Source organism: Pelobates fuscus, chromosome 4 (assembly GCF_036172605.1).
Source record: "Pelobates fuscus isolate aPelFus1 chromosome 4, aPelFus1.pri, whole genome shotgun sequence".
Lineage (NCBI taxonomy): Eukaryota > Metazoa > Chordata > Amphibia > Anura > Pelobatidae > Pelobates > Pelobates fuscus.
The window spans coordinates 6752633-6765022 of record NC_086320.1 but is presented as its reverse complement, the minus strand read 5'-3'; the positions used below and the strand labels follow the sequence as shown (position 1 = coordinate 6765022).

The window sequence follows — 12390 nt, the reverse complement described above, 5'->3', positions numbered from 1 at the left end:
GAATGCAATGGGGGTACGTATGGCAGTTCTGTTAGAAATGCCGTTACATAGAACCATCTGCATCCCAAACAGGCCCGGCTGCCCATGTCATAGAATGCAATGGGGGTACGTATGGCAGTTCTGTTAGAAATGCCGTTACATAGAACCATCTGCTTCCCAAACAGGCCCGGCTGCCCATGTCATAGAATGCAATGGGGGTACGTATGGCAGTTCTGTTAGAAATGCCGTTACATAGAACCATCTGCATCCCAAACAGGCCCGGCTGCCCATGTCATAGAATGCAATGGGGGTACGTATGGCAGTTCTGTTAGAAATGCCGTTACATAGAACCATCTGAATCCCAAACAGGCCCGGCTGCCCATGTCATAGAAAGCAACGGAGGTATGTACAGTAGTTCTGTTAGAAATGCCGTTACATAGAACCATCTGCTTCCCAAACAGGCCCGGCTGCCCATGTCATAGAATGCAATGGGGGTACGTATGGCAGTTCTGTTAGAAATGCCGTTACATAGAACCATCTGCATCCCAAACAGGCCCGGCTGCCCATGTCATAGAATGCAATGGGGGTACGTATGGCAGTTCTGTTAGAAATGCCGTTACATAGAACCATCTGCATCCCAAACAGGCCCGGCTGCCCATGTCATAGAATGCAATGGGGGTACGTATGGCAGTTCTGTTAGAAATGCCGTTACATAGAACCATCTGCATCCCAAACAGGCCCGGCTGCCCATGTCATAGAATGCAATGGGGGTACGTATGGCAGTTCTGTTAGAAATGCCGTTACATAGAACCATCTGCATCCCAAACAGGCCCGGCTGCCCATGTCATAGAATGCAATGGGGGTACGTATGGCAGTTCTGTTAGAAATGCCGTTACATAGAACCATCTGCTTCCCAAACAGGCCCGGCTGCCCATGTCATAGAATGCAATGGGGGTACGTATGGCAGTTCTGTTAGAAATGCCGTTACATAGAACCATCTGCATCCCAAACAGGCCCGGCTGCCCATGTCATAGAATGCAATGGGGGTACGTATGGCAGTTCTGTTAGAAATGCCGTTACATAGAACCATCTGCATCCCAAACAGGCCCGGCTGCCCATGTCATAGAATGCAATGGGGGTACGTATGGCAGTTCTGTTAGAAATGCCGTTACATAGAACCATCTGCTTCCCAAACAGGCCCGGCTGCCCATGTCATAGAATGCAATGGGGGTACGTATGGCAGTTCTGTTAGAAATGCCGTTACATAGAACCATCTGCATCCCAAACAGGCCCGGCTGCCCATGTCATAGAAAGCAACGGAGGTATGTACAGTAGTTCTGTTAGAAATGCCGTTACATAGAACCATCTGCTTCCCAAACAGGCCCGTTATGTAGAACCATCTAAGCAACAGGAAAACGATTACGTACACACTCCATATAAACACTTGGAGAAGGCAGGCAGGCGCTGGATACTGTCCCTTTAACCTATTAAATGTCACTGGCATTAAATACATGGCTGTCCCTTCACTAAATAAAATACTGAAAATCATTTCTAACTTGTGTTAACCATTTGCCATGAGATGTGCGATTTTCTTTTAAATTTATAGTAAGGATTTGGCAAATGAGCTCACAATCTGGTTCAGATAGGACGCAGCCAGGGAGGACATTGCTAATGGCTGATATTTCTGAAAGAGATGTTTAAATGAATTCATTCTTTTAATCGCACTTATTAAAGTGATTTAAAAAATGATTTCTTTATAACTAGTTATAACTAACTAACTCTGTTGTACCGGTGAAAGCTGGCGCATAGATTTAAAATGATGTTGGGGCGCAAGAAAAAAAGCAATAGAAGAATAAAGACCTGACAGATTAAAAACATTGATTGCACCCAAGTTAAAGGGACACTATAGGCACCAGGACAACTTTAGCTAAATAAAGCAGTTTTAGTGTATAGATCATGCCCCTGCAATTTCACTGCTCAATCCTCTGCCATTTAGGAGTTAAATCACTTTGTTTCTGTTTATGCAGCCCTAGCCACACCTCCCCTGGCTGTGACTGACAGTCGGCATGGAAACAAAATGATTTTCAATAACATTTTAACTTATTTTAAAAGTTTTTATCTCCTGCTCTGTAAATTGAACTTGAATCGCTCCTGGAGGGTCTAGGAAGCCATTAACAGAGCAGGAGATAAGAAATGAGAAATGAAACAGAGTTTGCAATAAAGGAAGTTTAATCATTAGATGACTTTATAGGAAGTGTTTAGGAAGGCTGTATAAGTCACATGCAGGGAGGAGTGGCTAGGGCTGTATAAACAAAGTGATTTAACTCCTAAATGGCAGATAATTGAGCAATGAGACTGTAGGGGCATGATCTATACACCACAATAACAATTAATATAAAATTATTTTGGGGACTGTAGTGTTCCTTTAAGTTGGAATTGAATGACATTTCTAGATGTAATTAAGGGATAAGCAAATATAAAATTAAATATCCCGAGAAGTGGACAGATCTCCTTTAACCCATTCAATATGTCCCTTCATTAGGACATGTAAACATATTACAAACTAAATTACACAAAGCTAATTAGTCACTAAGTATATTTTTAAAAAGCTGCCAATTTATCTCACACTGGGTGGAAAAATATATAATATACAAATTATCAAACAAACTGTGAAGGTGCTGTAAATTAAACATTCTTTAAGTGATTTAGAAATATTTGACTTTGAAAAAGTGTTGCCATTCTATGGACTATATATAAGGTTGTTGGCGACTCCTAGTACAAGTAATTACATCCATTGCAAGGCATCTGCATTCAAAGTACTGAATTAATTATTAGCCAATTATGAAACGTTAAAGGGAAACTCCAGTGCCAGGAAAACAATCCGTTTTCCTGGTACTGCAGGTCCCCTCTCCCTCCCACCCCCCAATCCCCGGTTGCTGAAGGGGTGAAAACCCCTTCAGTGACTTACCAGAGGCAGTGACATGTCCCACGTCGCTGCTTCTCCCTCTGCCGCCTCTCCTCCGTATTACGTTGGCCGTGGGTGAGACTGATCCCGCCCACTGGCCGGGGAGACCTAATGCGCATGTGCGGCAATGCCGCGCATGAGCATTAGAGCTCCCCATAGGAAAGCATTGAAATGGAGAATTGAGCGACGCTGGAGGTCCTCACACAGCGTGAGGACGTCCAGCGACGCTCTAGCACAGGTTTCCTGTGCTAGGGACATGGAAGTGCCCTCTAGTTGCCGTCTTGTAGACAGCCACTAGAGGTGGAGTTAACCCTGCAATTACACTTGCAGGGTTAATAGTAGTGGGAGTTGTCACCCAGACCACTCCAGGAGAAATGGGTCTGGGTGCCTGGAGTGTCCCTTTAAGAAGATATTTAAAGATACAGCATCCACAGTAAATTCCACCAGGCTTTTCAGCTCGGTAAAAGTAAACCTTGTCGTTCCATTATATGTCTGCATTTGCAAGGTTTATTGGAGTTCAAGTGTCATCGAGCACCTTCTTATTAGGAAGTAAATAATGTGAGTGATATTGACATTTCACGTTAATAAGCATTTTCATGGGGTTTTATATTTGCGGGAGCCACTGTTTCTTTAGTAGGGTAATTCCACATTAATTCATTTGATATTTTGAATGCAGACATCTTGTAATGGATTGTAATTAACTGCACATATTGATGACAACCTTAACAATCAATAAATTCAGCACAGAATAGTGATATTTTTTAAAAGATACAAATATTTCTAAACCAATAAATAATGCTTTCATTTAATTACATTTCCAGACTCCTCACAGTTTAAACGTGTTAAACATGTTACTGTCACGAGAACTGTGCCGTAACCCATTATTATTAAGCAATGGTTTCTTGGAGTGCGGTTCTCGTACCTCCTCCTCCTCCAGGCGTCTAAGTGTTTCGGTGATGAATATGATGTACTGACTGGTCAGGGTGGTCAGTTCGCTGTACTTGGTCCTGAGTTCCACATACTGTAAGAGAAAGAGAGACTCATTTCCTTTCTAAAAGTCCCTATCGAGTTTGGTTTCGGTGCTATAGGTAATGCTAGATGGAATAACATTTATTTATAGAACTCTATTGGGCAAAAATAAAGAAAATTTTGATTGAATATTAAAGAATGGTAGGCTCCAGATTGAAAGCCTTTCCAATAGATAAACACAGAGGGCGTTACACAGAGCTGGTCCCTATACACAGTGACAGAATTACCCTCTAATCGATATTGCCCAATTATCTGAATACAGAGGGCGTTACACAGAGCTGGTCCCTATACACAGTGACAGAATTACCCCCTAATCGATATTGCCCAATTATCTGAATGCAGAGGGCGTTACACAGAGCCGGTCCCTATACACAGTGACAGAATTACCCTCTAATCGATATTGCCCAATTATCTGAATGCAGAGGGCGTTACACAGAGCTGGTCCCTATATACAGTGACAGAATTACCCCCTAATCGATATTGCCCAATTATCTGAATGCAGAGGGCGTTACACAGAGCCGGTCCCTATACACAGTGACAGAATTACCCTCTAATCGATATTGCCCAATTATCTGAATGCAGAGGGCGTTACACAGAGCTGGTCCCTATACACAGTGACAGAATTACCCCCTAATCGATATTGCCCAATTATCTGAATGCAGAGGGCGTTACACAGAGTTGGTCCTTATACACAGTGACAGAATTACCCCCTAATCGATATTGCCCAATTATCTGAATGCAGAGGGCGTTACACAGAGCTGGTCCCTATACACAGTGACAGAATTACCCTCTAATCGATATTGCCCAATTATCTGAATGCAGAGGGCGTTACACAGAGCTGGTCCCTATACACAGTGACAGAATTACCCCCTAATCGATATTGCCCAATTATCTGAATGCAGAGGGCGTTACACAGAGCTGGTCCCTATACACAGTGACAGAATTACCCCCTAATCGATATTGCCCAATTATCTGAATGCAGAGGGCGTTACACAGAGCTGGTCCCTATACACAGTGACAGAATTACCCCCTAATCGATATTGCCCAATTATCTGAATGCAGAGGGCGTTACACAGAGCTGGTCCCTATACACAGTGACAGAATTACCCCCTAATCGATATTGCCCAATTATCTGAATGCAGAGGGCGTTACACAGAGCTGGTCCCTATACACAGTGACAGAATTACCCCCTAATCGATATTGCCCAATTATCTGAATGCAGAGGGCATTACACAGAGCTGGTCCCTATACACAATGACAGAATTACCCTCTAATCGATATTGCCCAATTATCTGAATACAGAGGGCGTTACACAGAGCTGGTCCCTATACACAGTGACAGAATTACCCCCTAATCGATATTGCCCAATTATCTGAATGCAGAGGGCGTTACACAGAGCTGGTCCCTGTACACAGTGACAGAATTACCCCCTAATCGATATTGCCCAATTATCTGAATGCAGAGGGCGTTACACAGAGCTGGTCCCTGTACACAGTGACAGAATTACCCCCTAATCGATATTGCCCAATTATCTGAATACAGAGGGCGTTACACAGAGCTGGTCCCTATACACAGTGACAGAATTACCCCCTAATCGATATTGCCCAATTATCTGAATGCAGAGGGCGTTACACAGAGCTGGTCCCTATACACAGTGACAGAATTACCCCCTAATCGATATTGCCCAATTATCTGAATGCAGAGGGCGTTACACAGAGCTGGTCCCTATACACAGTGACAGAATTACCCCCTAATCGATATTGCCCAATTATCTGAATGCAGAGGGCGTTACACAGAGCTGGTCCCTATATACAGTGACAGAATTACCCTCTAATCGATATTGCCCAATTATCTGAATGCAGAGGGCGTTACACAGAGCTGGTCCCTATACACAGTGACAGAATTACCCCCTAATCGATATTGCCCAATTATCTGAATGCAGAGGGCGTTACACAGAGCTGGTCCCTATACACAGTGACAGAATTACCCCCTAATCGATATTGCCCAATTATCTGAATGCAGAGGGCGTTACACAGAGCTGGTCCCTATATACAGTGACAGAATTACCCCCTAATCGATATTGCCCAATTATCTGAATGCAGAGGGCGTTACACAGAGCTGGTCCCTATACACAGTGACAGAATTACCCCCTAATCGATATTGCCCAATTATCTGAATGCAGAGGGCGTTACACAGAGCTGGTCCCTATACACAGTGACAGAATTACCCCCTAATCGATATTGCCCAATTATCTGAATGCAGAGGGCGTTACACAGAGCTGGTCCCTATACACAGTGACAGAATTACCCCCTAATCGATATTGCCCAATTATCTGAATGCAGAGGGCGTTACACAGAGCTGGTCCCTATATACAGTGACAGAATTACCCCCTAATCGATATTGCCCAATTATCTGAATGCAGAGGGCGTTACACAGAGCTGGTCCCTATATACAGTGACAGAATTACCCCCTAATCGATATTGCCCAATTATCTGAATGCAGAGGGCGTTACACAGAGCTGGTCCCTATATACAGTGACAGAATTACCCCCTAATCGATATTGCCCAATTATCTGAATGCAGAGGGCGTTACACAGAGCTGGTCCCTATACACAGTGACAGAATTACCCCCTAATCGATATTGCCCAATTATCTGAATACAGAGGGCGTTACACAGAGCTGGTCCCTATACACAGTGACAGAATTACCCCCTAATCGATATTGCCCAATTATCTGAATGCAGAGGGCGTTACACAGAGCTGGTCCCTATACACAGTGACAGAATTACCCCCTAATCGATATTGCCCAATTATCTGAATGCAGAGGGCGTTACACAGAGCTGGTCCCTATACACAGTGACAGAATTACCCCCTAATCGATATTGCCCAATTATCTGAATGCAGAGGGCATTACACAGAGCTGGTCCCTATACACAGTGACAGAATTACCCTCTAATCGATATTGCCCAATTATCTGAATACAGAGGGCGTTACACAGAGCTGGTCCCTATACACAGTGACAGAATTACCCCCTAATCGATATTGCCCAATTATCTGAATACAGAGGGCGTTACACAGAGTTGGTCCCTATACACAATGACAGAATTACCCCCTAATCGATATTGCCCAATTATCTGAATACAGAGGGCGTTACACAGAGCTGGTCCCTGTACACAGTGACAGAATTACCCCCTAATCGATATTGCCCAATTATCTGAATACAGAGGGTGTTACACAGAGTTGGACCCTATACACAGTGACAGAATTACCCCCTAATCGATATTGCCCAATTATCTGAATACAGAGGGCGTTACACAGAGCTGGTCCCTATACACAGTGACAGAATTACCCTCTAATCGATATTGCCCAATTATCTGAATGCAGAGGGCGTTACACAGAGCTGGTCCCTGTACACAGTGACAGAATTACCCCCTAATCGATATTGCCCAATTATCTGAATGCAGAGGGCGTTACACAGAGCTGGTCCCTATATACAGTGACAGAATTACCCCCTAATCGATATTGCCCAATTATCTGAATGCAGAGGGCGTTACACAGAGCTGGTCCCTGTACACAGTGACAGAATTACCCCCTAATCGATATTGCCCAATTATCTGAATGCAGAGGGCGTTACACAGAGCTGGTCCCTATATACAGTGACAGAATTACCCCCTAATCGATATTGCCCAATTATCTGAATGCAGAGGGCGTTACACAGAGCTGGTCCCTGTACACAGTGACAGAATTACCCTCTAATCGATATTGCCCAATTATCTGAATACAGAGGGCGTTACACAGAGCCGGTCCCTATACACAGTGACAGAATTACCCCCTAATCGATATTGCCCAATTATCTGAATACAGAGGGCGTTACACAGAGCTGGTCCCTATACACAGTGACAGAATTACCCCCTAATCGATATTGCCCAATTATCTGAATGCAGAGGGCGTTACACAGAGCTGGTCCCTATACACAGTGACAGAATTACCCCCTAATCGATATTGCCCAATTATCTGAATGCAGAGGGCGTTACACAGAGCTGGTCCCTATACACAATGACAGAATTACCCTCTAATCGATATTGCCCAATTATCTGAATGCAGAGGGCGTTACACAGAGCTGGTCCCTATACACAGTGACAGAATTACCCCCTAATCGATATTGCCCAATTATCTGAATGCAGAGGGCGTTACACAGAGCTGGTCCCTGTACACAGTGACAGAATTACCCCCTAATCGATATTGCCCAATTATCTGAATGCAGAGGGCGTTACACAGAGCTGGTCCCTATACACAATGACAGAATTACCCTCTAATCGATATTGCCCAATTATCTGAATGCAGAGGGCGTTACACAGAGCTGGTCCCTATACACAGTGACAGAATTACCCCCTAATCGATATTGCCCAATTATCTGAATACAGAGGGCGTTACACAGAGCTGGTCCCTATACACAGTGACAGAATTACCCTCTAATCGATATTGCCCAATTATCTGAATACAGAGGGCGTTACACAGAGCTGGTCCCTATACACAGTGACAGAATTACCCCCTAATCGATATTGCCCAATTATCTGAATGCAGAGGGCGTTACACAGAGCTGGTCCCTATACACAATGACAGAATTACCCCCTAATCGATATTGCCCAATTATCTGAATGCAGAGGGCGTTACACAGAGCTGGTCCCTATACACAGTGACAGAATTACCCCCTAATCGATATTGCCCAATTATCTGAATGCAGAGGGCGTTACACAGAGCTGGTCCCTATACACAGTGACAGAATTACCCCCTAATCGATTTTGCCCAATTATCTGAATGCAGAGGGCGTTACACAGAGCTGGTCCCTATACACAGTGACAGAATTACCCCCTAATCGATATTGCCCAATTATCTGTATGCAGAGGGTGTTACACAGAGCTGGTCCCTATACACAGTGACAGAATTACCCCCTAATCGATATTGCCCAATTATCTGAATGCAGAGGGCGTTACACAGAGCTGGTCCCTGTACACAGTGACAGAATTACCCCCTAATCGATATTGCCCAATTATCTGAATGCAGAGGGCGTTACACAGAGCTGGTCCCTATACACAGTGACAGAATTACCCCCTAATCGATATTGCCCAATTATCTGAATGCAGAGGGCGTTACACAGAGCTGGTCCCTGTACACAGTGACAGAATTACCCCCTAATCGATATTGCCCAATTATCTGAATGCAGAGGGCGTTACACAGAGCTGGTCCCTATACACAGTGACAGAATTACCCCCTAATCGATATTGCCCAATTATCTGTATGCAGAGGGCGTTACACAGAGCTGGTCCCTATACACAGTGACAGAATTACCCCCTAATCGATATTGCCCAATTATCTGAATGCAGAGGGCGTTACACAGAGCTGGTCCCTATACACAGTGACAGAATTACCCTCTAATCGATATTGCCCAATTATCTGAATGCAGAGGGCGTTACACAGAGCTGGTCCCTATACACAGTGACAGAATTACCCCCTAATCGATATTGCCCAATTATCTGAATGCAGAGGGCGTTACACAGAGCTGGTCCCTATACACAGTGACAGAATTACCCCCTAATCGATATTGCCCAATTATCTGAATGCAGAGGGTGTTACACAGAGCTGGTCCCTATACACAGTGACAGAATTACCCCCTAATCGATATTGCCCAATTATCTGAATGCAGAGGGCGTTACACAGAGCTGGTCCCTATACACAGTGACAGAATTACCCCCTAATCGATATTGCCCAATTATCTGAATACAGAGGGCGTTACACAGAGCTGGTCCCTATACACAGTGACAGAATTACCCTCTAATCGATATTGCCCAATTATCTGAATGCAGAGGGCGTTACACAGAGCTGGTCCCTATACACAGTGACAGAATTACCCTCTAATCGATATTGCCCAATTATCTGAATACAGAGGGCGTTACACAGAGCTGGTCCCTATACACAGTGACAGAATTACCCCCTAATCGATATTGCCCAATTATCTGAATGCAGAGGGCGTTACACAGAGCTGGTCCCTATACACAGTGACAGAATTACCCCCTAATCGATATTGCCCAATTATCTGAATACAGAGGGCGTTACACAGAGCTGGTCCCTATACACAGTGACAGAATTACCCTCTAATCGATATTGCCCAATTATCTGAATACAGAGGGCGTTACACAGAGCTGGTCCCTATACACAGTGACAGAATTACCCTCTAATCGATATTGCCCAATTATCTGAATACAGAGGGCGTTACACAGAGCTGGTCCCTATACACAGTGACAGAATTACCCCCTAATCGATATTGCCCAATTATCTGAATGCAGAGGGCGTTACACAGAGCTGGTCCCTGTACACAGTGACAGAATTACCCCCTAATCGATATTGCCCAATTATCTGAATGCAGAGGGCGTTACACAGAGCTGGTCCCTATACACAGTGACAGAATTACCCCCTAATCGATATTGCCCAATTATCTGAATGCAGAGGGCGTTACACAGAGCTGGTCCCTATACACAGTGACAGAATTACCCTCTAATCGATATTGCCCAATTATCTGAATACAGAGGGCGTTACACAGAGCTGGTCCCTATACACAGTGACAGAATTACCCCCTAATAGATATTGCCCAATTATCTGAATACAGAGGGCGTTACACAGAGCTGGTCCCTATACACAGTAACAGAATTACCCCCTAATCGATATTGCCCAATTATCTGAATGCAGAGGGCGTTACACAGAGCTGGTCCCTGTACACAGTGACAGAATTACCCCCTAATCGATATTGCCCAATTATCTGAATGCAGAGGGCGTTACACAGAGCTGGTCCCTATACACAGTGACAGAATTACCCCCTAATCGATATTGCCCAATTATCTGAATACAGAGGGCGTTACACAGAGCTGGTCCCTATACACAGTGACAGAATTACCCCCTAATCGATATTGCCCAATTATCTGAATGCAGAGGGCGTTACACAGAGCTGGTCCCTATACACAGTGACAGAATTACCCCCTAATCGATATTGCCCAATTATCTGAATACAGAGGGCGTTACACAGAGCTGGTCCCTATACACAGTGACAGAATTACCCCCTAATCGATATTGCCCAATTATCTGAATACAGAGGGCGTTACACAGAGCTGGTCCCTGTACACAGTGACAGAATTACCCCCTAATCGATATTGCCCAATTATCTGAATGCAGAGGGCGTTACACAGAGCTGGTCCCTATACACAGTGACAGAATTACCCCCTAATCGATATTGCCCAATTATCTGAATACAGAGGGCGTTACACAGAGCTGGTCCCTATACACAGTGACAGAATTACCCCCTAATCGATATTGCCCAATTATCTGAATGCAGAGGGCGTTACACAGAGCTGGTCCCTATACACAGTGACAGAATTACCCCCTAATCGATATTGCCCAATTATCTGAATGCAGAGGGCGTTACACAGAGCTGGTCCCTATACACAGTGACAGAATTACCCCCTAATCGATATTGCCCAATTATCTGAATACAGAGGGCGTTACACAGAGCTGGTCCCTATACACAGTGACAGAATTACCCCCTAATCGATATTGCCCAATTATCTGAATGCAGAGGGCGTTACACAGAGCTGGTCCCTGTACACAGTGACAGAATTACCCCCTAATCGATATTGCCCAATTATCTGAATGCAGAGGGCGTTACACAGAGCTGGTCCCTATACACAGTGACAGAATTACCCCCTAATCGATATTGCCCAATTATCTGAATGCAGAGGGCGTTACACAGAGCTGGTCCCTATACACAGTGACAGAATTACCCCCTAATCGATATTGCCCAATTATCTGAATGCAGAGGGCGTTACACAGAGCTGGTCCCTATACACAGTGACAGAATTACCCCCTAATCGATATTGCCCAATTATCTGAATGCAGAGGGCGTTACACAGAGCTGGTCCCTGTACACAGTAACAGAATTACCCCCTAATCGATATTGCCCAATTATCTGAATGCAGAGGGCGTTACACAGAGCTGGTCCCTATATACAGTGACAGAATTACCCCCTAATCGATATTGCCCAATTATCTGAATGCAGAGGGCGTTACACAGAGCCGGTCCCTATACACAGTGACAGAATTACCCCCTAATCGATATTGCCCAATTATCTGAATGCAGAGGGCGTTACACAGAGCTGGTCCCTATACACAGTGACAGAATTACCCCCTAATCGATATTGCCCAATTATCTGAATACAGAGGGCGTTACACAGAGCTGGTCCCTATACACAGTGACAGAATTACCCCCTAATCGATATTGCCCAATTATCTGAATACAGAGGGCGTTACACAGAGCTGGTCCCTGTACACAGTGACAGAATTACCCCCTAATCGATATTGCCCAATTATCTGAA

At 44.6% G+C, this 12390-nt stretch overlaps 1 protein-coding gene across 5 annotated transcripts in view; it reads right to left on the bottom strand.

Moving 5' to 3' along the window:
* PLEC (plectin) overlaps window positions 1-12390 on the bottom strand; it is a 556052-nt gene that overhangs the window by 23039 nt on the left and 520623 nt on the right. For all 5 annotated transcript variants that reach the window (XM_063450946.1, XM_063450942.1, XM_063450944.1 and 2 more), the window contains one exon: window positions 3867-3965. In XM_063450946.1, coding sequence (XP_063307016.1) covers window positions 3867-3965 — 99 coding nt within the window. The remainder of the gene's footprint in view (window positions 1-3866; window positions 3966-12390) is intronic.